This window comes from Cladophialophora psammophila, assembly GCF_000585535.1.
Source record: "Cladophialophora psammophila CBS 110553 chromosome Unknown aczJe-supercont1.6, whole genome shotgun sequence".
Classification (NCBI taxonomy): Eukaryota; Fungi; Ascomycota; class Eurotiomycetes; order Chaetothyriales; family Herpotrichiellaceae; genus Cladophialophora; species Cladophialophora psammophila.
The window spans coordinates 654,229-678,935 of NW_006912927.1; the positions used below are offsets into that span (position 1 = coordinate 654,229).

The 24,707-nt window shown below is 53.4% G+C and overlaps 8 protein-coding genes across 8 annotated transcripts; 4 read left to right on the forward strand and 4 right to left on the reverse strand.

The window, feature by feature from the left end:
* Positions 1–15: 15 nt before the first annotated feature.
* On the reverse strand, positions 16–1,216 carry A1O5_04569 (uncharacterized protein; the record flags this gene model as incomplete). Its single annotated transcript, XM_007745174.1, has 3 exons — positions 16–168; positions 289–752; positions 838–1,216. 3 exons carry the CDS (start codon positions 1,214–1,216, stop codon positions 16–18), a joined length of 996 nt encoding a protein of 331 aa, XP_007743364.1.
* A 340-nt stretch (positions 1,217–1,556) lies between these two features.
* On the forward strand, positions 1,557–2,562 carry A1O5_04570 (uncharacterized protein; the record flags this gene model as incomplete). The annotated part of the gene is made up of 2 exons (XM_007745175.1): positions 1,557–1,618; positions 1,686–2,562. 2 exons carry the CDS (start codon positions 1,557–1,559, stop codon positions 2,560–2,562), a joined length of 939 nt encoding a protein of 312 aa, XP_007743365.1.
* A 317-nt stretch (positions 2,563–2,879) lies between these two features.
* A1O5_04571 (fused signal recognition particle receptor) lies at positions 2,880–4,859 on the reverse strand (the record flags this gene model as incomplete). The annotated part of the gene is made up of 1 exon (XM_007745176.1): positions 2,880–4,859. The coding sequence occupies one exon, from the start codon at positions 4,857–4,859 to the stop codon at positions 2,880–2,882; it is 1,980 nt and encodes a 659-aa protein (XP_007743366.1).
* A 522-nt stretch (positions 4,860–5,381) lies between these two features.
* A1O5_04572 (uncharacterized protein) lies at positions 5,382–6,438 on the reverse strand (the record flags this gene model as incomplete). Its single annotated transcript, XM_007745177.1, has 3 exons — positions 5,382–5,597; positions 5,695–6,323; positions 6,378–6,438. 3 exons carry the CDS (start codon positions 6,436–6,438, stop codon positions 5,382–5,384), a joined length of 906 nt encoding a protein of 301 aa, XP_007743367.1.
* Positions 6,439–8,149: 1,711 nt separating this feature from the next.
* A1O5_04573 (uncharacterized protein) lies at positions 8,150–10,197 on the forward strand (the record flags this gene model as incomplete). Its single annotated transcript, XM_007745178.1, has 4 exons — positions 8,150–8,234; positions 8,287–8,310; positions 8,390–9,435; positions 9,493–10,197. 4 exons carry the CDS (start codon positions 8,150–8,152, stop codon positions 10,195–10,197), a joined length of 1,860 nt encoding a protein of 619 aa, XP_007743368.1.
* A 2,315-nt stretch (positions 10,198–12,512) lies between these two features.
* Positions 12,513–13,308, forward strand: A1O5_04574 (uncharacterized protein; the record flags this gene model as incomplete). The annotated part of the gene is made up of 2 exons (XM_007745179.1): positions 12,513–12,560; positions 12,691–13,308. 2 exons carry the CDS (start codon positions 12,513–12,515, stop codon positions 13,306–13,308), a joined length of 666 nt encoding a protein of 221 aa, XP_007743369.1.
* A 2,077-nt stretch (positions 13,309–15,385) lies between these two features.
* A1O5_04575 (uncharacterized protein) lies at positions 15,386–16,823 on the forward strand (the record flags this gene model as incomplete). The annotated part of the gene is made up of 2 exons (XM_007745180.1): positions 15,386–15,469; positions 15,498–16,823. The coding sequence occupies 2 exons, from the start codon at positions 15,386–15,388 to the stop codon at positions 16,821–16,823; spliced, it is 1,410 nt and encodes a 469-aa protein (XP_007743370.1).
* Positions 16,824–18,606: 1,783 nt separating this feature from the next.
* Positions 18,607–20,626, reverse strand: A1O5_04576 (uncharacterized protein; the record flags this gene model as incomplete). Its single annotated transcript, XM_007745181.1, has 2 exons — positions 18,607–20,327; positions 20,383–20,626. 2 exons carry the CDS (start codon positions 20,624–20,626, stop codon positions 18,607–18,609), a joined length of 1,965 nt encoding a protein of 654 aa, XP_007743371.1.
* Between the last annotated feature and the right edge of the window lie 4,081 nt (positions 20,627–24,707).

Consider the following 24,707-nt stretch of genomic DNA (forward strand, 5'->3'; position numbering starts at 1 on the left):
ATACCGGCTCTGTTTTCATCTTCGTACAAGCACGGCGACAACACACCACCTCTGGGCCTGGTCTTTATTCTCCCCGGTCCGGACGGGCCCCCAGGGCCTGCGAAGGCCGTTCACATCGATCTCGAAGATCTCTGCGGCGCGAAGATGGCCCGTGACGTCTTCTGCTGCCTCGAGTTCTTGGTCCTCGTCTGTTGCTCTGCGCTTGTCTTTGTCGCCTTCTTCTGTCTCGAAGGGCGGCGGCGGCGGCGGCGGCGGCGGCGGTGGGAGCCTATATTCTCCTGTGGCCACCTCGAAGAAATGCCGCACGGTCTCGCGGCCGGTGTGGAAGCCGGCAACCACCAACGCACAACTCTCGGTAGGACTTGCGGGGTGCTGCGAGCGGTCTTCTCGGCGGAGATAGTGCAGGATGGTCCTGACGAGGTTGACGTGCTGAGAGCGCATCCAGAGACAGTCTGCTATGACGATACGGTCAAAATCTATGGGCTGTTGCTCGGCCCGTTTACCGTATCGCGATGGCATGTACATGGTCGTCGTGCCCCACGTGTAGCCGAATATATCGACCGGTCCTGACTTCGACGGCGAAGTCGATGAAGACTTGGTGTCTGCTTCACCCGATTCCGATCGTTCGGTGATGTTTGTCCGAACATTCTGTGCGATGGCGCCGGTGGTCAAAGCGGGCGAAGACGGGTGGTCTGTGATGGTTGCCGAGAGCGCGCCAGAGCGGGCAGAGATGATGGATGGCAAGGCCGTGCCTGGCTCGCCCGTGAGCGAACATTCCATTTTGCATGGCTCTCCAGTGTCTGTCTGACCTACGTCGAGTTGAATATTCTCACGTACCAGCGCCCAGTTCAAGAATTCGCTTCCCTCTGACATCCCAGTATCTCTTCTCCCATTCTAGGGCCTCCTGTGCCCCATGTCCGTCGCTGTGCGATCCGAGCCCTTCATCGGAACTCGCCGTCTCCAACCCATCCGCCGCGATCACGGCCGCGTTCCACAAGTAATGCGCGAAAAGCCTCCTCCCCTCCTCGACATGCGGGTACTGCGGGATCCTCAGGTCGATTTTTCCGAACCGCGGCGAGTGATAGATCAGATGGCCGCCGGGGACGCCGTGGTTATTTTGCACGACGTCGGTGAACAGGCTCGAGAGGGCCGACGAGAAGATGTCTTCGGACTGCGGATCGGACGGGAGGGGCGTCGTGATGCGCGAGGGAAACATGGCGGCGAGGCTACGCTGGTGATTGTACCGAGTACGCACAAAGAGAGGAAAGGTCCAATCGCCTGTTAGGGGAAGGTAGAAGTAACATGCATCGCGAGTATCTTTGGGGGTTGTCGAAAAGCGTGCAATGTGCGCGACTCGCCGTTGGAATAGAGGAGTGGGGGAGTCTTGGGGAGTATGACCGAGCTCGTACTTTCTGCTGGGTGTTGCCCTGCAAGGCTGAGCCACACGGGATGTCGCCCTTGGTGAGTCCAGATTTGCCTCAAGGCTCGAACAAAAACCATTTCCGTAGCTTCTCGACGACTTGACACCCACGTCCCAACCATATCCCATTGCAAACATGTCTCTAGAGCAATCCCACCCAGTCCACCTCGAACCCAGCGAGCTGGGCACCAAAGAGTAGTGAGTGCGTCCCTACGGATCCCCGGCCTCGCGGCGCCCTCGCTGATAGACATACCAACAACAAAAGCTGGGACGAATACTACCAGAACGATCTAGAAAACGGGGCTGTCCACTCCGATGACGAGGGTGACGCGGACGTCGAAGGCGACGGCGATGAGAAAACCGGGAGTCAGCAACAGCCTCCCGATCCCTCAGAACTGGACTCGTGGTTCGACGACGTCGGCGCCCCAGCAAAGACGCTGGCATTCCTGACCTCGACCACGTTTCCTCTCTCACCGAACTACGTCTCCCTGTCGGGACATACGAGGCAGGCGCCTTCAGTGCTAGACTTGGGCACCGGCAACGGCGGCGCCTTGTTCGCACTGCGTCTCCACGGCCATTACACCGGCCGCATGGTCGGCGTGGACTACTCGAGCAAGAGCGTCGAACTGGCGCGGACGCTGTGCGCGCAGTATGCTTCGTCGGCCTCTTCCGCCACAGACTCGGGCTCGAGCGTGGACAACATCGCGTTCGAGGTCTTCGACATCATCCACGACTCTCCCCATGGGCAGCCGTGGTGGGACGCCTCTCTCGGCCCGGGCGGTTTCGACCTCGTCCTTGACAAGGGCACGTTCGACGCTATTTCTCTCTCCTCGGCCACCGTCGCCGACCCGGCGTCCTCCAACCGCCACCAGAGACGAATCTGCGAACTCTACCCCGCCAAGGTCCTGCAGATGGTGAAACCCGGCGGCTACCTGCTGGTCACGAGCTGTAATTGGACCGAGGCCGAAGTTGTCGCTTGGTTCACGACGCGTCCACCAGGTGGCAGTGAGAACGAGGTATTTGAGGTGTACGATGCGATCAAGTACCCCGTCTTCGAGTTCGGAGGGCAGAAGGGACAAGGCGTTGCCAGTGTTTGTTTCCGAAAACCGCAGAGAACCGAGACAGATCAAGGACGAATGTGATTCCGGGAACGGACGCTACTAAAAGGTTTTTGTTTGATTTTGCCTCATCCTCAGGTTCAGCAACAAAGTTACGCTACCTCCTGCCCCGTTTCCCATGCGAATGGCAGCTTTGAAAATGTCCCCCGAGCACCCGATTCGATCGTCAAGCCTTACCTCAAATCCAAGGTAGGACCGGCCCCTAAATCGCTCTGGCATCTCTCATATGGTCATCAGCATCTGCAAGCAGGGCAACACTCGCTATCCCATCTGAACACGTGGCATATTTCGTTCGACCAGCTGGGGGCCCCTTTGGTCATCAATCATCTTTTCAATCATCCTCAACCCTGGTTCATCAACATATTCACTGCCCAAGGAACCGACAACTGGCGCAGATCCCCGTAATGCTGGCCGACACCGATAAACTGCACTGGCACCGAAGTGGCATGCACGAGACTGATCATTGTCCCAATCCCAGATCCAACAGTGTCAACCTTGGACACAATGAACCCATCGAGCTTTCGATTCTTCCCGAGCGCTTTGGTGAAATTCTGCGCTTGGCCCACCGAATCATTCCCTACCAGCGCCTCGGCAACTTGGAGGATCAAGTCTGGTTTTGCCAAGTCAACAAGTTTCTCCAGCGCGGCCATGAGTTGCGTGTTAGTATGGGCTCGTCCGGCGGTGTCAATGAGGACGACCTGATAGTCGTTCTCTTTGGCAAAGGTCACTGCATCCCTAGCCACGTTGGCTGCATCCTTGCCGTAACCTCGTTCGTAGATACTGACCGCGCCGAGCCCTTCGCGAGCTGTGAGCTCCCTCAAGTTGCGCACATGGACGTTCAATTGTTCCACGGCACCCGATCTAAACGTATCGCCCGCCGCAATCAAGACGCGATAGTTGTTTTGCAAGAGAAAATAGCAGAGTTTTGACAGGTTGGTGGATTTTCCGACGCCATTTACACCCAAGATGGTGATGACAAACGGACGGGGTTGCGCTTTTGCTCCCGTTGGCTTTGCGATGGTTTCGATCTGCTGAAGGAGGTCCAGTGACGATCTTGGCGTGAGAATCTTTCTGAGTGAATTTTCCAGCGCTGGGCGCAATGCGGCGTCGATTGATTCGAATGCCCCTGTCTTCTTACCAACCATTTCAGCCTCCACCCCTTGACACAGTCGAATAGCGGCATCACGAGCGACGTTCTTGTTGATCAGGTGTTCCTCCATGGACTTCAGAGGCTTCTCCAGGTCTTCCTTCGTCAATGTCTTCCCACCCACAATGTTCCTGAAGTATCCTGAAATTGCACCGAAGGTCGTCTTTCCAGTTCCGTTGATTTCGCCTTTATTGGCGTCTGCCGACCTGAGAATGTTGTTGACCTCGTCGCCCAGGTCTTTAAGGACAAATTGGCCTTGTTTGTTCTTCGTGCCCCAACTTTCTTGGGAGATGCTTTCCGGTGACGGAGACCCTTTCGCCGTTTCTCCATTGGCGCCAGTATCACCAGCCGAATAGTCGAGTTTTACATCATCCTCGACGTCTGCAATTCCATCGGGACCCCAAACTCGACCCTTCTTCGTGCTGGTTCTGGCAGGCTTGTGTTTTCTAGCCTCGTCTCCGCTTGAGACATTGGCAGAAGCTGCAGCGTGGGCAGCCTTCCTTGCTCTGCGAGAGCCCCGACTTTGCGGCCTTCCATTCTCCGTCAACAAGTGTGGCGCGATGCCCGGAAGAGGAGTCGTCGGACGGGATGTATCAGGCGAGTGGACAGGAGTGTTCTGGAGAGAACCTTCACTGATGACCGGCGCAGCCAGAGGCTGTGCCATCGCAGGCTGTGGTGTTTCCGGCGGCGGCGGGCCTCCATTGTCCCCGTCTTCGGCGCTTGTTTTCTTTTCTTCCTGCGGCAGTTCAACGTGACTTGCCTCCCTGGTGATTGCTCCGCCTGTGCTTTCATCCAGTCGGCGCATCTCCTCATCGAAATACGGATCGAAAGGATATTTCAGAGCAGCGTAGTCGAGTTCCTCCAGCTGGCCTCTGTAGACTTCGACAAAGATGGTCCGGATGTCATCGAGCAGCTTGTCAACCCAGGTAAGGTGAAGAAGAGACTGATAGACTGCCACGAAGATCAGGCCCAGGTCCTTGACCAGTGTATATTTCAACGTGTATTTGTCGTGGCGGTACGTGGGATTGTTCGAGCTGGTCGCTGTCGGGCGGACTTTCTCCTCGATGAAGACATCGTTGATCAAACTGTTGACTGCGGCTGCGCCGACCTGGGAAGAGGATCTCGACCACAAGACGACGCCAGAGGTCGTCAAGATTTCGAAGGCGTCTAACATTTTGCAGGAGAGAGCTGGCTCCCTCTGGAGACAGAGGCCGCTGGCAAACAAGGAGATGGGACAAGAGGGCGAAAGCAAGACCGACCGAAAGCGACTGGATGGTTGAGCGAAGCCACCAAGGCGAACTTGTAAAATGACGTTGAAGTCACGGTCACGTGCTGATACGGTTTTTGTGGTCCTCCGTCGTCGCCAGGACCCTGTTCGGCGAAGCATTTTGGTCATTTCACGTGGAGATAACAACGGAGGAGTATATCGCCTTTCACGCAGTTCAAGCATCTTCATTCATCCACCTTGGTCCCTTGACGGCATTGTCTCTCATCCACTACAAGTACATCATCTAGAAGCGGCTGTCAATGTTTGTGGTTCTCATTGCTTCCTCCCTATGTATCACTCACTGTCTCAAGATGCGAGCATCAGCATGGGACGGCAAAGCACCAAATGAGCGACGGGCTATGGGAGAAAGATTCAGCATATTTCTGGAGATGACGGCTTTACTGATCGGCAACTAGATCCTGGTTGCGGTCAAGCGCTTGTGCTCCGCGCAGCTACCCAGTCACCGAACTCGTCCTGGTTTCTGGTCTGGATGTAGATCCTGCCAGGTCCCGTAAATCTGCACACAAGACCTTCGCCGGTCGTCATGCTGTGGACACCACCTTTCCCTGCCTTCTCGATCGCATATCGACAATTCCACGCGACAAGGTGGCCGTTATCAACGATGTGCTGTTCATTGGCTTGGAGCTATGCACCTGTTAGAAGTGCGTCTTGGCTGGGAGGACAACCGGTGAGACGAGACCGGTGTAGTCCGGCGAGAGATCAAGAACACGGATCCACTTACATCTCGGGTGACTATGGCACCGAATGACGTGACCCAGAGTGTTCCCTGGCCAGAGATGCGGTAGATGAACAAGTCTTCGCCGCTGAAGAAAGCTTTCCCAAGCCCCTGACTCTTTGTCTCCTTGACAACTCCGCCCGTACAGGCCAAAAAAGCATCCTTTCCGAGGTTCCAGCCCTCATCACCGCGAATGGGAATGGCGGATATGTCACCAAACAACGTAGGTGCCAGCGACACCTCTCCAGGCCCAGTGTACACAGATTCAGCCATCTCTCCTCCGGTGAACATTTTCTTCATGCTGAACTTTACCTTCCCCTGGAGGGTGATGGTTGGAGACATTTGGATCATGGCCCCAGGTTTGGACTTGATCACGACACCTTGAGGTAGCCGCACATTCAACATGGCATTCGTGTCACGGTTAGTGATGGAGTATGAGATACCATCCACCGTCGAATGCCAGCTTTGATCAAACGATGTCGATGTCGATGTCGATGCCGATGCCGATGGTACCGCCGGAGGAGCATGATGCTGCGGTTGTTGTTGCTGTTGCTGTTGCGGTGGGTACTGCTGTTGCTGTTGGTGATATTGATTCTGATATTGATTTTGGTATTGACCCTGGTCTTGGTATGGAACTGACACCGTTAGCTGTGTAGACTGAAAGCAACCAAACCGGATTCTCTAGTTACCATTAGAGCCATATTGTTGTGGAGGGTAATATTGGCCCCCCGGATTCTGGTTGTACGCCATTCTCTCTGGATATGTTGAACGTGCACACAGACAAAAACAATCAAACGTCCAGTTTCCTGGGCGTTGAACTCGGGTCAATCGAATGAGAAGCACCTGACAAAGAGACGACGAGCCTTGAAAGCCAAATACCGTGGATTTATGCTTACAGCAAGTATCCTACAATGGAAGAAGAACGCCTCCAGAGCTGAAGCGTAAGATGTCTGACTTGGTCAATTCCGCTTTGACCCTCGACCCATCGTTTTCGACTTCAGCTGATACGGTTCTTGTCTCGGCCCCCAACGATTGCTGTGCTGTCATTCGATGAGAGGCGCTTGGCCTTACGAAAAGCGAATCCTCCAGGAAGCCCGACTTGCCTGGCCAAGGCTCTTCTCGTGTTTGATCCGTGGGCTACATTAATAGCTCTTTGCGCCTAAGGATCCTTAATTCCACCGCCCCAGAAGTGTGGCGTGCCTACGAAATTTGCTTGGGACGATTGAGTCCGCAACTAGTCCAAGTCAGGCTGGTACATTGCCCGGATCCGTCCGCAATGTCGTTCTTATGGGAAGGGCTTCACCTACCAGGTACAGTAGGTACCTCGTACCTTTGGCGGTTGATTCAGCATATCGGATCCACACTCTGTGTCGGGGCACGCGTCGCCGGGAAATATACATATAGATGCGGTGGAATCTCGGTTATTCAGCTTTTTAAAACGGGTGACTGAGCGTTAGCGCTCAGCACGTCACAGATAAACCTCAGATCCAGCAGACTTCAGACTTGCAGACAGGCAAACATACAAACGCCATCCGCCACAGGGAAACTAAGTTTGTTCGCTGTTGCGGGTACGAGTGTCTGGAGTCTCACAGACCAACCGGCATCCTGAAGCAAAGCGAACATCCTAGGGCCAAGCACGTCGGTGCTTATGTTTGTAAGAGACATGCAGAATCCCGCCTGATCTAACACGATTCTCCCATGTGCCACGTTGCATACATACATACATAATGCCTCTCGCGGAGAATCTACGAGACGACGGAATGCAGGAGCCCCTTTCACTATTTCACGTGTCCATTTGGACCGCTTGCGGTGAAGGTGGACCTCAGCGCACGGTGGCGGGTGGTGAAGTAGTTGTAATCGGCGCAGCCGTTGTGCGAAGGGTTCCGACGGCATGTCCTTTCTGAGCACACGGATTGTTTTCCTTAATGGTTCAGACCAGTTGAGTATTTGCAGCCTTCCGTATCGGTTCGTGGCTACAGCAGGTCTCAGGACACGCCCTCGTCTGTCGTTACCAATCAAGCTGCGGCAAAGGGCTCGATGGCTTTGTTTCAATTCGACGACTGAACCACGTTGGCTGTCATTCTATCTCTCTTTCCTTTCAAATACAGTGCGAAGGGCCAAAGGATTAAGGCTGTCGACCTGGTCAGCATCGAAAGACCGTCCAGCTTTCGACATGGCCTACTCTAGGAAAGGGGGAAATCGCAGCCCTTTCAGCGACAGGAGTTCGATTTTACATTGGCAGGATTCATTGGGCTTTCGAACTGGGCCCTGGAGGCTGTGAGTGAGGTTCCCGAACAGTACGGACTGTATAAGGACCGCCTTGCGGCGCAGAGATTGTATTATTCTGGCACAGTGGCTCCGCAGTCTGGACCTCATAATGTTTTGTTCAATTACTTTCGGCGCCCTGTGCGTGCTTGCTCTCACAGTTGCAGCGAAGCCTCAGTCTGGCACATCAACCGCCATGTCAACCGGCACACCAACCGCCCAGGAGCCATGTGCCCAAGTGGGTGTATACCAGCGCCAATATCAGGCCGCAAATCCTGGAGGTAAGCGGCGCTCCTCAGTGTCGTGCATTGAATCTGTTAACAAGATCGAAAGCGACTAGCTTTACTCTGCCTGCAGGTGCGTTGCTTCAACTCGGCCATTCCTGTTCACATCTCACAGCTTCAAATAGATGTGGCATATGCTTGTCAACAATGAGTTCCTTTGGTGAAAGAAGATACACTTGCTGTGCTCACTGGACTTCAGGCTCGGGTACAGTGGCAAAGTACCCTGCACTGGGTGAAGGACCCGCCAGCACATTGGCCACTGCCTCCTGTCGACATCATCAGGGAAATTGACTTCGAATGGAAATTGGTGGATCTGTTGAATTCTGTTCACGATGGGCACTTCACCTTTCTGCCAGACGCCTATTTCGTCTTCACCTTCCTCAATCTACAGCCCATAATTTCTCTTTCGACTGATGGTAAACAGCTGCCAGAAATCTACCTCTATAACGACCTGGAGCCCGTAGCCCAAGGAGAAGGATGGGAGCCTTCTCCAATCGTCAAGATCAACGGGACGGAAGCTGTTTCCTGGCTAAGTGAGAGAGCTTTCAACGGGACCATGACTTTTCTGGATTTGGACGCATTGTACAATGGTCTATTCCACTCGATCAGCGCTTACTCGATCAGCGCGCCTCTTAACCAAACAGTTGGTTATTTCGCTCTCCCAGGCTTCAGTCGGTTCTGGGGATCATCGATCAACCTCGAATTCAAGAACGGGAGCAAGTCATCTATTCCAATAGAAGCATTGACGGCCCAGGATTTTTCAAACGTGATTGATGGCGAGAGCTTCTATCAAACTTTCTGTAATACCACGGTGAAGACCATGGCAGCGGCGAATGGGTCTTCGGCATCTACCTCCCAGCAGACTTCCACGACGACCCCCGACGCCACCACCCAGATCCCGCAATATCCTTCAGCCATCGCCATCAGTGACGATGGGTCGCTGGCCAGCTACTTTCTGGAAGATGAACCAAGTGTCGCTGTCTTGGCGGTCCTCGGAATGTCCGAGACTGCGCAACTCTCGACGCAGCAAACGCTGTCCTGGTTTCTGCAACGATGCCGGGAAACGAACAAGACGCGTCTCATTGTGGATGTCAGTCAGAACGGCGGCGGCACGATTGCGGTGGCATACGATATCTTCAAGCAACTGTTCCCGACTCTTGAGCCATATCTGGGGGCCCAATTACGGGCACATGAACAGGTAGGCAAATGAACTTTTCCAGGGACAGAGCGTTCGTTCTAATTTAAGTACCGGCAGGCCAACATTCTCGTGAATTACTTTACTCGCATAGCCCAGCAGGTCGAAAAGCAGCAACCCGGCAACGTCACCGCCCTTAAAGATGCCGCTGGATACCAAAGCTTTGATGTCTCGGTACTTTACAACGATGGTGGGGTGCTTTTTCAATCCTGGGAACAACCTTTCGGTCCGGTCCAGGTGCATGGTGGCAATTTCACGAACCAGTACCAACTCGACCTTTCAAATGCAGACTACGATGAAGCCACTGGCGGCATCGTTGTCACTGGCTATGCCAACAATTCAAACGTTGCGCCTCAGCCCTTCCTTCCCGAGAACATTATGGCTTTCAGTGATGGATTCTGTGGGTCGGCCTGCACAATCTTCATGCATCTACTGAAGTATCAGGGCAAGGTAAAGTCAATTGTTGCCGGCGGTCGACCCCAAACCGGGCCGCAGCAGGCTATCGGAGGCGTCAAAGGGAGTCAAGTTGAAGGTTTAAGCACCATTCTGGGACTTGTTCAATATTTTTACCAGACTGCTTCACCGGAAGAAATCAAAAAAGCGAACCAGACAGCACTGAAAGACCTGGCAGACTACGGCAATACGCTACTGCTCCGGGACACTCAGGGACTCGTTCAGGTCAACTTTCAGAATGCCATTGCTCAGTATGATCAGTCCCAGACGCCGCTCCAATTTGTCTACGAGGCTGCGGACTGCAGGCTGTAGTATCAGGTAGCTCACGCGTGGAATATTACAGCACTGTGGCAGACGGTAGCAGAGCAAGCATTCGGCCTGAACGGTCAAGAGAGATTCTCATTGTGCGTTCCCGGGAGCACGAATCATCCCAGCGGCTTGAGTGACAACCAGACATTGTACCAAGGGGGACAGATTGCCAATGTCACTGGGTATAACCCCGGAGAAGAAGACCTCCAGAGCAACTCACAGCAGAATGGTTCTGCGTCGATGATGACTGCCGTCAATCCGTCGAACATGGTCTTGGGGATGCTTTTGGCTGTCATGTCCCTGTCGTGATGATTTAGCTGGCGGGTTCCTTAGTCAATGGCGTCTTTAGACTTTTGGCGTCGTTGCTCTCTGCAGATGTCTTTTATTTTGTAGGATTTCGCGATGAAGTAGACGCAATTGACGATAACCATCCTCCAAGCCAGAGACTACGGTCCTAAAACCCGCACAGGGACATTCAACCCTAGTCTAGCTCCGGGTACGCGACGGTCGGTTTGTAAGGCCCAAGGTCCGCGCCATCGGGTCTTCGTGCATTTCCCAGCACGAAGGCGAGGCGTGCCCATATCAATCAACCTGGACCTCTCTTCAGGGCCGGAAATACAATCGAGGGATGGATGCAGGGGCTGACGACCCTCGTCAAACTAGTCTCCCCATCAAGGCCATGGTTCAAATATGGATTAGTTTCTCTCCTTCCATCGAGCTATTATCTTTGTCCTCTTGCTCCTCCTCTGGCCAGGATGGTCTTTTCGAAGTTATAAAAGCTCGGTCGCCTGGATTCGCAGCCATCATCTCGATATCGTCTCCTTCACAAAACGAGAGATGCGTAGCTTCGGCCGTTGCATGTGGATATCCATGCACTCAGCATCGTTTTACCACCGAAATACATTTTACTTGCTTTGGGGGGGGGGGGGGGGTTCGGATAAACACTTCCATCAACGCCTCTCATTCATATTTCTCTCAGAATCTCTCTCTCTCTCCGTTGTGCCGTCGATCGATCGATCGAAGATTGCTGCCCTGAATCTCGGCCGGACTTGGCTTTCAACACGCCCCATGCCCAGCTTAGCGAGGATGTGGACATTCATACTCGGTACAAGTTTCTGCGTTCTGTGGTAAGTACTATGCCTTGATGCGGTCACGGCTTTGTCAGCCTCTCAGGCCACGTCTTGGTTTTGGTTCCTTCGCTTGTTCGCACGAGACAATGCGCAAGCCTCGCGCGAGAACAATTTTTGGCTCTTCCCAGGCAAACACGAACAGGACCCAGGACCCAGGACCCAGGAACTCAGGTGCTGCCGTTGTTCCCACACAACGGGGGTCGTTCCCCTCCCTGGACCCAGGCATAACCTTGTACTCATTTTCAACAGTCATCATCATCATCATCTCATCATCATCATGCGAGCAATAGTCGATCCCGCAGGACCGGAGGCGCCCGCGGGGTTTAACAGCTCGACTATGCCCTGCTATGCCGCTATACCTCCATCAACACATAAGCCATTCTCCCACCTCAACACCTGCTCCCCGAAGCCTTCGTCTGTAATCTAGCCGAGAGCCAGGGCAGGTGAGGAGATTGCGGCACAATACCACTAGTAACGACAGCGGCGATCCTCCTCGCGCTGTGTGGGCGAACCCTTGAACGAATACCAGGTACATACTCCAGGCCTGAGCCACCAGAGCTTCTTGTGGAGGCGGGCTCACGTGTTGGGATGCGCTTTATAATCTGGATACAGATATATACATTTACCCTGCGGCAATACATATGTATCGAGTCAAAAACACACCAGCCTTCAACTCGACGTCGACTACTTCTGCTTGTTGGAGATTTCTATCGTCAGTGTCCTCGACCGTCCCAAAAAATCCCTCCACGTCTGACAACCCCGAAAAGCTGTCATGGCATCGCCGTCTACCGACACCACGAAGCGCACTAGCTTGGCTTGCAACCACTGTCGTCTCAAAAGACAGAAGGTACGGACATGAGTTTCCGTGGCGCTTCTCATCTCTCCCCCCCTTCTCTTTCTCTCTCTCTGTCTTGTCTATGCTGAAACTAACTTGTGAGGATCACCAGTGTGACGGCAACAAGTAAGTACACTGCAAGAACAGGCGGCGGGAGACTTGCTTGTTTGCCTTCATCTATGCGAGCTAGGGAGCCTTGGGGCGTTGCATTACTTGCGCAGCTGACGCTTCCGGGTTGATTGACTTGCTCTTCCAACAATTTCGTGGATATTTCGAAGTCTTGGAAACTGAGAGAGCGTTTGGTTGGGGAAAGTCACTAAACTCGAGGAAATTTGCAGGTCCGGATGTTCGCAATGCGCTGCCCTCAGGGTCTTTTGCACCTTCCCAGACGCGAAGAAAAGGTAAGCGGTGTTTCAATCGTCTCCATGACGACCACGGCGTACTCACGAAACAAAAAAATTGTTGTTTCAGCCTGGTCGATCTCACCTCCCAAAATGCTGACAACAACATCCCTGAAGGGGTCCGGTAAAGGGATACATCGACATCCTCGAAGGCCGCCTATATGAGCTCGAGTCGGCACTGCTCCAGGTCCTCCCGCTGGTCTCGAACGAACAACTCAACGAGATCACAGCGTCGATACCGCCCATCCCCAGTCGTCCGCATTTCAGAGCCCGGTTCAGCAGGGCAAGCGACGGGTCATCGCCACCGCAGGACCTTGCGGTGCCCAGCACTGCGCCATCGCCTTCAGAGATCGTATTCCACCAAGTCCCACAACAACACCAAGAGAACAATCGACCGCAGCAGCAGCAATCTCAGATGATCGCCACGGCAAATGATGAATTACCTCCGTGTTCGCTCCAGCGTGATCAGCAGTACCTGAAGCAGATGATGTCTGGTTCCTGGCTGCAGCACCGGCAGCAGCACCGGCAGCGCCACCACCACCACCAACATCTGCCTCTAGAACTAGGCCCCTTCGCCGACTCGTGGCCGCTCGCGGGGGGGGCGGTCGCGCGACAGGACCAGTGTCTCGTCTCTCCGGCAAGACACAGCTTTGTTAGCGGAGGACCTGGTTCCGAGTTCGACTTTATGCCTGACTATGACCGGAATGGCGCGAGGGAGACGGTCATGGTCTCGTCCCGGGGCTTCTAACGAAGTGGCAATGTTCAATAGCAATACTATCAATAACAAAGCACTTCCTTTTGTTGGTGGATTGATTTCGTCGATCTGGACATGGTGCCAGCACGCCCACGAGTCTTATTACTGTGGCCGTGCGCCCTGGAGTATATCACCTTAATGGCGGGACCTTCTTGACGAAAAATGCCGCGGACGGGATTATTGGCCAAGGCAAGCAATGCCTTTTCGTTCAATTCGGTTTGGTCGGGTCGCTTTGCTTTGCTTTGGCGCGTTATACTCAAGCGGACAAGTGGGCACCGAAGCACACATCATGATTGTGACAATAAATCCACACATCAGACTTAGAGAAAGAGAGGGGAAACAGAGAGATGTGTGGCTCATATCCACTCCATCTATTCCTTTGGAGTCTCCGGAATGGCTCTGCTTTTGCTGGTCTCGCGAGGTCCAATATACTGTCCTAGGTGCGAAGCGAGAGGCGCAAGAACCAGAGGCAGGAGAAGTAAAGAACAAGGAAGGAGGAATACGACCTGAAGAGTTAGAGCCTGTTCCGGATATCCATCTCCCGCTTCGCTCTCGTCTGCTCGAATAACCAGTAGCGCAGGAAAAACAACTGGGTAGGCCCGAGCAAGGAGCGGAAGACGACACTCGATGATTGACCGATGATGGATGGACGTGTTCCCTTTTGGGCTATACAAAGACCATATCTAGCCGAGTTTCTCCTGGCTTTCTTGGCCCATTGACTGATTGATCGATCGATTGACCGGGGTTATAAATTTCTCACATAAGGAAAACGGACGCGCGCCCCCCACGCCATGTGAAGCTTTCATTAGCTTTTCAGCCTTAGCGAGGCTGTTCTCAGTCAGATCTTCTTCGGCTCTGCTCTGCTTCCTGTTGTTCTTGATAACATAAAACTTCACCAGTCTCCGGGGTCATAGAGTCCGGAGGAACGAAACTCTGCCTCGTTTATTGCGTTCGCTCGTCCGCTCGTTCGTTTGTGGAATAGCAGCAGCACATAGGTCCCGTTCTGTCTTGCGAATTTCAGGTATGTTGTCGACCAGGATGACCGCTGAACCTGAGTTGCACAACAGCGAAAAGGCCGTCTTGGGAAGAGCTTTTGTTGACGTTGTTGGCGATTCCATCTTGGTGAACGTCAGTCTATCCCATATTACTACTATGTTGTTCAAGTTTTCGTCGCGACCCTCCCCTGGCAATGATGGCTTCGAAAATCGGACATATCAGTTCGCCCATCGTGTCCTTCTAGCCTTACCGCAGCCTGGAATTGGTGAGATCACAGCATTTGAGATCAAATCGCTCTTGCCAATTACTGACGGACGCAGCCTTCTATCGCCGAAGTGATCAGGCTGTGGGAACAGGAGTCTCTCCTCAATTTGCAATCATGTCATTCTGTCGAGCCGAAGAAGGCTGTCTGCTGATCTCCTGCCCGACACTCTCTGAACCGAGAACAAGCTGGATCTCGGGTACCACACCTCAGCCTTTGTTTCGGGCGTCAGCATGGGCCCCATCCTGTTCCGCATGAGGGCCGAGGGAGGGACGCTGCCGAATAATATGACGAATACCCAGAACCAATTTGGGCACTCCTTGACACCGAGATCGAACATATTGGGCGTCTGAAACACCTCAATAGTAACATCTGTTTCGTCTACACTCACCAATGAGCCGCAGCAGATCGAAACAGAAGCACGAATTTCTCGAGAAAAGACGCCGACGCTAAGTAAACATTCAGGGCCAATGGCGGTGTTGAAAAGATCAGTTCTTACTCAGCAGTCGGGGACCAAAATAAGCCACTTTGAGGGAGAAAGACCAATCCGCTTCCTGCCCAGATTTGGGGCATCTTTTTGAGCGGAGATGACGAACCTGATCATGCGCTTCCTGCATACCGCGATCTCTGCGAGAGGATACCCAGCATTGTACAGTGCGCAACTTGAGGAGTGTCAATGACATCTGCTGGAAGCGGAATGACAGGCGAGAAAAAGGTGCTTGGGCCGGATTTTCTGTGGGTAGGCTCGAGCGGTCGCACCAGCGACGCAACCGGCCATGTTTACGAAAAGGCGGTACGAAGCCATGTCCAGCGATGGTCGAAGACACGTCCAGTCTCGACAAGGCTGCGTGGGAGGGGTTTGATGGACAGAAAACGGAAAGTCGTCGCAAAGACTCGGTCCGCTGTTCCTTTGTCACCAAAGCAGGTAGACGAAATCGAGGGTTGTCCATCAAGTGCACCTCGAGCCACTCATTTTACTACAACGCCAGTGGCGCCAATATCTGGTCAAGAGACTCCAACCGAATCAGAAGGTCTGGATGCAATGCAGATGAGCAGCAGGGGCACGATTGAAGTTGATCCTTCGGCCATGAAGTGGCCTCAGCATCACCCTTCGTTCCGGTGTGATGAGATCGCCCACACCAGAGAGGTCCTCCCCGAAGCTGAGGGCGCCATTGTTCCAGCCACATCGGGAGATGATCCACAACGGCGGGACACTGTTCAGTTCCGCATACAGCAGACTGTGCGACTCTGGCAGTCCATCGCACCCACTCTGTCCGCGACCCTCGACTCAGACAGGCTCGAGAAAATGGTCCGCTGCCACCACATAACTTTCTCCACAGTCTGCTCAGTGAAAAAAGCCGCCACCACTCGAGAGTCGCAGGAAGAAGCACTAAGATTCGAACAGCTGATGAGGAAAGGTTGCAAAGCTTTGCAAGCGAACAAAGTCAAGGAGGCTTTCAAGCTGTTTGACGAGGCCTTCTCATACCTGAAGCCAATTTTGATCTTACAAAATATTCGAGGGCAGCCCATGTTGTGCCGCCTTATTGCCGAGTTCTCTGGACCACTCTTTGTGCCCCTGTGGCACCGGGTCTACCAGCATATCATTGGGCTTGCAGAAGTGTTGGTCAGTCCAGACAACCCCTTCGGACAAAGTGCGGATTTGTTTATCCGATCGCCACTCCCGTTGGCTGACGCGTCAGAAATGGTCCTTCGGTGTATCCTCGACGTGGTGCAGACACAACTCGGAGCACTGCATCCAGATGCCATGGATTGCCTGGAGTGCCTGGCTTGGTCTCTGTTTGAAAGGGGTCGTGAACAGGAAGCCCTGACCCGCTTCACAGAGCTGCTACAGAAGCTGGAAGCCGCCAGGGGCCCCATGTCTCCCGAGGCATGCGATGCCCTTCGCGGACTTGCTGAGACCCATGTGCGACTGGGTGACCTCGACGCCGCTGAGGACATGTTTGACGAGGTCCTTGGTTGGCGAAGCTTGGGGGGAGACAGGAAGAACCTACAGGTGACGGCAGTCAGGGTCAAGTGCTTACTTTCGCTGTCTCTGCTTGCCGAGCGAAGGCAGAATTCGTTTCGTGCTCGCTGGCTGTTGCATCAAGCAGCTCAAACAACATCCTTGGCATTCGGAAAAGACGGTCAGATGGCTGCAGAAGCTGGGGTCGACGCGAAGCCTCTGGGACCGGATCTACGAGAAGAAGTCAGGAGGTTGCTGGCCGCTGTGGAGTCGTGGTCGCTGGATTGATGAATGAAGAAGATGATTTGGAGACAAATGCAGAAGCTTAATGTTTCGTCCCCGCCAACGAGGACCATGAGGTTTGTACAGAGGTGGCCGTTTCTTTCCGCCCTTCTCTTTCCTGGCTCCATTCACCGTCCCTGTGGTACAAATTTGCTTGGTGTCATTTGCTGGACCCGAGTTGCGGGAAGTACAGCGAAGGGACAAGGCAAAGGATCGGAAACATCTCAAACCGACAACTCCACGTGTTATGATCGGGTCTCCAGTGCAGACAGGGATGGCTCAGGGTCCCTTGTGGGATGGGCCAGGGCTGTATGAAACTGTTGGGGGACGCAGCAGAATGTCAGTCTGCATGGTCACTGCAGCATGGTTGAGAGGCAAGCTGGCCACCTGGGCCATCACAAGAGGTAGGGAATGCAGGGCAGGGCAGGGCAGGGCAGGGCAGTGCAAGGTGCTGAATGCAGGTCGAGAGCTGTAGGTGCAGGTTATTACGAGTTCGTGTTGTTGGCGACACAACTCGACGGACAGGGAGAAAGGGGGCACAACGGGACACTGGGCACGGACGCAGGCGCGGGTACGGGCGCAGGCACAGAGGGGCACCACTAGACTGAGGGGATTGAAGACTGCATTGCGTCATGGGCAGCAGCGACATGGGACCTCAGCTCTGTTCACTCACTCCCATCACCTCACTACCCAGTACTTGTGCCCAGTACTTGTACCCAGCACTCATACCCAGCACTTGTACTTTTACATGTACCCAAGAACCTACCACCGCAACCACCCGCAACCACCCGCAACAACCGCAACAGATTTCTTTGCTCGCGTATCTTTTCCTAGCACAATTGTCTCGCTCTCGCTCTGGGTTGTTGAAGGAGTGCAGGATGATGACCGGGGGGAGGGGGACCGTGGCTAATGCTCCTCTCCCTCTCTCCCCCTCCTCTTTTCTTTTTCCGTGACTAATCACTAACACCAGCAACAAAAAGCATCTCGAGCTCACTCTGTAAACGACGACCCCCCAATCCCATTTTGCATCCCACGTCGCTTTTCCCCCACGCAGGTCAAGACCTGAGGATAAGCAAGAAAGAGGACAAAAAGGAAACCGCCTGAAAAGAGACTTGAGAGCCAGTTGTTCGACGATCAAGGAGCACATGTCTCAACACTCTTTTCACGTACTCGACGTCTATACGGCGTACACGATGGAGTGGCCTCGAAGAAGATACCAAGCTAGTTTAGCTTTGTGCAAGGTACATGTACAGAGCAGGCTAGAGAGCTGTTCAGCTATCTTCGTGCAGGATGCATAAGCGCTCCTTGCAAGGATTTTTGAATCCTTCCGCTTGTGCCCAAGAGTCCGATCAAGGTACACATTCACCGCCAATTTTCATGACTTTTGTGGCTCTCCCCACCCTTCTATTTCAACCCTTGAAACGCTGAAAGATCAGAAGAAATTTTGTTCCAGTCGAAATTTTGTTCACTCCAGAAATCTTTTTTGGGACCAGTGGGCCGTACGACCGACCGGGTCTGTTTCGCTCACGCCATTTCCGCCTTTTTTTTGTAGCCTTAGCCCCGATTCCCAACCATGTCCACCGTCGAATTGACATCCCGCAAAAGTAAATTCGTTCCTTTCGGAAATATTCATCTTGAATCATAATCGTTCATGGTGTTTGGTCAAGACACCCAATCATTAGTTCGTAATAAAAGTCTCGCAGAAATGAAAGCATGATAATTTCAATGTGACCTTGGCCGATCCAGCAATTTTTTCAAGTATACATGGCTGGTGGTCGACAAGCAGCCGTCAGTTGGCTGCATTGGTGGGGAATAGAGAATAGGAAACCCGGGTGTTGCGTCGAGGTCGGGAAGTTGCTGTATTGGCGCGTTTGCGGCCCGCTTGAGCCCTCGAGAGTTCGACACCAGGCATTGAGGACTTCCGCTCAGGCACGGGAACCTGAGACGCAGAAGCACCTCGGTCATGTCTGATTGTCGGAGACGGAGCAAAAGGTCCGAAGGATTCGATAAGGTGAGAATCCGCCGTGTTGCTGCAGTGCGAATCTTCTCGTATCGTATCCTGGCTCCCTTCTCGAAAGTGCTTGTCTGGGCCGGAACTAAAATCTTGAAGATCGAGCTTGAGGCTTTCCATCGAGTTCCCAAAGCTAGCCAGATGGGCGAGGTCGGACAGAGTAGTGCTCGAATTTGATGATCGGTGTGTGCCGAAAATCGAGGCGATGATGCTTTCCTGTGAGCTAGACTTGCTCATCGTGGAGACAGGGCTTCGCATGACCCGAGCACGAAAGGCGTCTGTCGAAGCAAGATTGTTCTCCGGCTGGTGGGAATCACTGACTGCCGCTTCATCCAAAGAGACGGTTGGGATTGGCTTCAGAGACTCAATTCCGAGCCCAAGCAGCGGGGATGACGGTTCCTGCTCGAGCGGCTGAGAAGGACCACTCTCATCTCGAGAAAGATTGCTGGGCATCTGCATCGTCAACGGAGTTGAAGCCGAGGAAGATGCTTCGTCGATAGACTGCTGCTCTACCACCAAATAATTCTCTCGAGGAATGCTCAGAGTACTTGGTCGACTAAGGATTGCAGCTGAGGCATTTGTGCCATTGTCATCTTCGAGGTCTGCGGCATGTTCCCACGAATAATCAATGGCATCCTCCCAGTCTCCAATATCGATAGGTTTCACACCAACGGAGAACCGATTCTTAGATTTTGGACTCGCTTCTCCTCCTGTGCGCTCCACAGCGGTTGTTTCTGTGGTTGACATCCTACACGGCGAAGTATGGGAAACAACATCGAAATGAATTTCGCCGGACGACTGGCTTCGCCGCTTGTGTTGTTTGGCAGAAGGCGAAGCGGAAGCGTGCGGAATCAATGGTTGGACAGAGGCATGAACTGTTTGTGGTGTTGCATTCTCATCTACACTCTCCTCTTCAACGACCTCCATCACTGCCCTTGGAGGCGATGGCAGCGGAGCGGTACGGAGAGGAAGTGCAATGTCGTCCCTGGTTGAAACAGCGTGGACAACTTGATCATCTGGCAAGTGTGGGAGCGGCTTAGCTAGGGCTCTAGCCTGACTGATAGGGCTCATCGCCGACAATCTCTTAGATATGTCGGAGGAAGGGGAGATATCCACAGCAGTCACGGATAGTCTCGTTGGGCGAGAGAAATTCTCCATCGAGCGAGATAATCGAAATTCGGGACTGTATGGCGGCATGAAAGTATCCTTCGGCGGCGGGCTCGGGCGTGTTGGGGTTGTTGGTAGGTAAGGAATGGCACTGGTGGTTGGCGAAGTTGGCTCGTCAAATCCAACGTGGATCTTGGATTCGTCACCGTTCACCGGAAGGTCTGTGACGGGTATCCCACGAATCTGGTCAACTGGTTGCTGATCGGCATGAACAGCATTGAATTCTGAAGTGAGGTCTGTCTTGCTAACTGAATCCAAACTCTGGAACTGGGCTTGATCGCCGTGAGTCAAATGTTGGAAGGCAAAGGGCCCTGATATACTCCGCTTTAACCCTGTATCTTGTTAGAGATGGGCAGCAGTGGACAGGCCAGGCAGAGGGGTCCTTACGCCTTGAGATCAGAGTGGGCTGGCGTTGGAGACTCTTTACTGGAGCCATCTCGCCAACCCTTGCTTCCGGGAGGACATTGGACCTGTCTTCTAGCTGCGAAGGCAGAAGATTGAGCTTGCTCCCTTGCCGTTTCAACATGCGAGTGCCCTTGGTCAGCAAGGTCTTCGCAGCGCTTTCCTGGCGTTCGGGCAGCGGTAGGCCGCCGTCGACAAAACTCTGGCGAGAAGAAGGCCTGGAGGCCATGTCGGTCGAAGTATCCGACAAAGAGCGAGTATAGGCAGAAAAAGAGGAAGTGACAGTGTTCGTCCGCGACCTCACTCGCGAATTGGGCGATATGTCAGGGTTTCCTAGCTCGGGACTCGAGTACTCTTTCATCAAATCGGGAAGTGCTTGTCTTGACGGCTCAGCGTTGTCCTTTGAAAACCAGTCACTGGGAACAGCATGCAGCTTGTCACTGCCTGGCTTGGAGTGCGCTTGGCCCCATGGGAAGCGGCCCATTTAGGCCTCGCCAAGTTCGATGCTTGACAGTTACTAAGAGACCAAGGACACAAATCTATAGTGTCTCATCCAAAGGTGGGCAGGAGCAGACTTGTGCCACCCTGATGTCGTGTCTGTGCTGGGAGGTCGTCGTGCTGAGTTCGTCGGAAAGATTGTTGGTAATCTAGGAGAAAGGAGGAACGCTTGGCAGGTGGCAGGGTCTATATGGCACAAGATCTGCCTCGGACTGATGTTTCATTCAGTCAGTCGGTATTGCCATCACGTGAAGTGTCCCAAATGACTCCTCAGGATCTTCGATCTTACCAACAATCAACATTTGAAGGCGGCGGGGTTTCAAGATACAGCCCCCACCACCAACGCGCACGTTCAAATATCCAAGATCACCCCCGATCAACTCGGAGAGCTCACAAACGCCTCAGGGAGTCTCCCTGTTGAGATGTCGGCCTTGTTTCTGTGCTGTAGTGGCAGAACGAAAAGCTGATGTGTGAGATGGGGAAACGCGTGAAGCCAGTGACTAGGGAGACGGTAATTTTATCAAAACAAATTTTAATGGCTCAAAGCTGTAGTGACCAAGCACGCAACGTGGAATAGCAGGAACACAAGCTGAGTGATAGACAGAGCTGAGAATGGAAGACAGACTTGATGAACAATGAGCGGGAGAAGAGATATTTGGGCCTGATCTTACCAATTGGCAGAGCCCCGATCAGAAAGAGAGGTGGAGTGAGCACCACGACCCTCGTCGTTCATGGGTCAAAGTCGTCAGTCATGCAGAAAGTAGCACCCGGAAGCAGGGGCAGCGAGTGGTCCAAACTGCCGGCGAGGCTTGATGGCTGGATAACGGGGTGAAAAGAGAATCTAAACCGCGGAAGGGATGGCTCGAGAACGTAATGCTTTCGACAAACGCGACTGAGACTGCCGGCTTGAAAAGCATCCCCATCTTCGCAAAGCACGAAGCAGGGGAATTGGGGAAAACGTTGCGTTATAGTGGAGGTGCGAAGGAGCAGGCGAGGAGATTTGATGGGGCCATGTTCTCGTCAGGAACAGGTGGACTCTGTCGTAACTTTTCAGCGGGTCGGATTCATTGCGTGGGCGGAAGCCACAACCCGGGACCTTCTGCTCGGAACCAGGGGGTTTTGTATTGAACCAGGGTGCTGGTAGTGCGCGCTGCTTGCGCATCGGCGTCATCCTCCGGCGCCGAGATGGGCTAGACCACTATCGTGTCATTTGTGGGACGCTATTTTTTCCCTGGCACCCCCTGGCTTTTCAAATGCCCGTTACCCGCAGCGCGCGTCCGGTGGCAGTTACCGCGGTCGAGGAGGAAGAGGAGGGACACGGAGTGTAACGGCCATGGTCCAGGAAGCAGACAGGAGTCTCCAACATGTCGAATCTCGTATTCAGGATGTGGATGGCGACATGTGGAAAATAAGATCCGAGAGTCCCCTGGACGCGTTCCCACCCAGCTACGAGCAGAGAAAGCCGAGTTGACGGGACACTGAAGAATTGAAGGGACCACCTCTGAGAGGCCTGACGAGAAGCTCCGGCGGTTCTCGGCGTGGTGACCTTGGTATGTTTGATCGACATTCGACCGAGTCAGACAGGGCGATTTCTGCAGCAGTCAGCAGTGGGCTTGACAACAATAGCTGCGTGCTGGGCTGGAGGCTTCCTGAAACGGGTCTTGGTCACGCTAAGCGACGAGGCAGACTGGGCAGAAAATCTCCTTTCCGAGAGGGCAGGAAAACGACACCAAGGGGGAGGCTTCGGCGAGAATGTGGGTAGAAGATTCTGTGCGAAGAGAAGAAAAACTTAGCGAGCCAAATCATGTCGGGGGTCACGGAACTCATCTGCACAGAAATAGTGGGAAGAAGATCCATCACAGACTGGGATAGAGCAAGAGAGATCTACTAGACGGCCTGTACCTCTTTGGGTTAGCTAGTGCACTAACACCAGATGGTCTGCCACTAGTGACGTTAGTGCAACTGGGGCTGCATCTTGTTTTCATGCATCACAGACGCCAAACCCAATTAGGAAGACACTTCAACATGTCCACGATCCTCCTCCGTGACGGCGTCTACAAGCCGGTCTCCTCCTGGGACTGCAACGTTGTTGTCGATATTGAGCACCAGCACCAGCACCAGCACCAGCACCAGCATCACCAAGTCAATGTCCAAAGCAATCGTGCTCGACCTAAGTCACCCTTTACCTCTGCCTTGGTGACACTAGACAATCGAATCTCCAAGTTTCTCATATGAGAACACAGATTTCCTCTTCCTGTGGTAACCAAGGGAGCCCCGTGAGACACGCGTACTGGGTATGCGTGATGGACGTCGAAAGCGCCGAATATCAATATCACGCTGTTGCACGAGAAGTCCCAAATCTCAGGACTGACCTCCTTGCGTTGATCGGAAATGTTTCTGCTGCAGTTCGGAAGATTGACGTTTCATCCGTACTGATTTTGATGAAAGCGCCGACTATGCTCTTACTTATGGCACATACGACTACTATGGAGTACACAGTCCTCCGTGTCCCCTAAGGGCACGGTCCTTGACGGAAGAAGGTTTTGCCCATCAATATACTTTTGGCCTGACCGATCGAGCAGAGGTGAAACTCCAATCTAGCAAGAGCCATGCTGTTCGTGGTCCTTTCGGTGTCGACATCTACAGAGACCATGCCGGAGATGGCACCTCGGAAGTCGATCATCCCTTTTTCGAAGGATTTGAATGGAGAACGAAAGGCCAATATTGAAAGAAGAGCAGTAGACGAGAACAGGGGCGAGATCCCCGTTCTTGCCTTGTGGGTGACCAACCCCCTGCTGTGAACAGCACGGTACTCGGTACATTTCTAGGTCACTTGGGCCTTGAGTGTGCTTCTCTCGATATGATTCCCTACCTACATAGGTACATAGATATGACTAGCGCGTACCTCGTAGATGAGCTGGTGGCTGAGAGCGCGGTCTCACTCAATATCAACACAAGCTGTTAAGCAAGAAGTGCATGAGTGCCTTTGTTCCCTCCAGAGAGTCGAACTTTGGATCGTCTATGCATGTGCTTCTCAAAATGAATGCAAACAGCCACCAGCAGCCCAGGGTATCACGACTTCAGGGCCCGAGGAGCTCTGTACTCCATCCAATGCTCCTCACGCATTCTATGGCTGGAGAGCATCAATCAATCGACCCAGCAATCAATCTACTTGACTCGTTATCTCCAAATCGAAGCGAGGGAAAGGATGGCGCAAGGCCAGATTGATGTCCTTGGCATGAATGGCGGCTGTGATGGCTTTGTGCGTTTCTTTTCTTTGGTGGAAGTGCAGCCACCGGGCGCTTGCAGCTTATCAGACACAGCCCATCATGATCATGGCGCTGGGCACTGGACGTGGCGGCGTACCGCTACTGGCGTGAGTAAAGTTCTTGTCAGCACATTTCCGGACCGTTTTAGACGGACGTCGACGTCGCACTTGCACTTCCACTCGCAATCGCACTCACACTTTGTCGGTTTCTAGGTTGTCGTCTCAGGAGACTAATTGTCAGCTTGGAAACACCGTCTGTCCTTTCAGCCAACCACAGAAATATCGCGTCTTTGTCCCCTGTTTGGAGTGGCTGCAATCGCACCGTTGGAAAAGGAAAAAACAACCGGCTCGCCTTGACTGCCCCTGTGGCCCCTCACTCCCTCCGGCCTCGCTTATCTCTCTCGCTTCCTCTGGCAAACAACAGCTTTTGCCACTCCGATCAGCTTGCTTGACGAGACTTGAAGAGGGAGCAGGTAGGGGGTGGGAACCGAAGAGGAGGAAACAGTCACCAGCTACTAATAGCATGGCATAGCTACATACATTT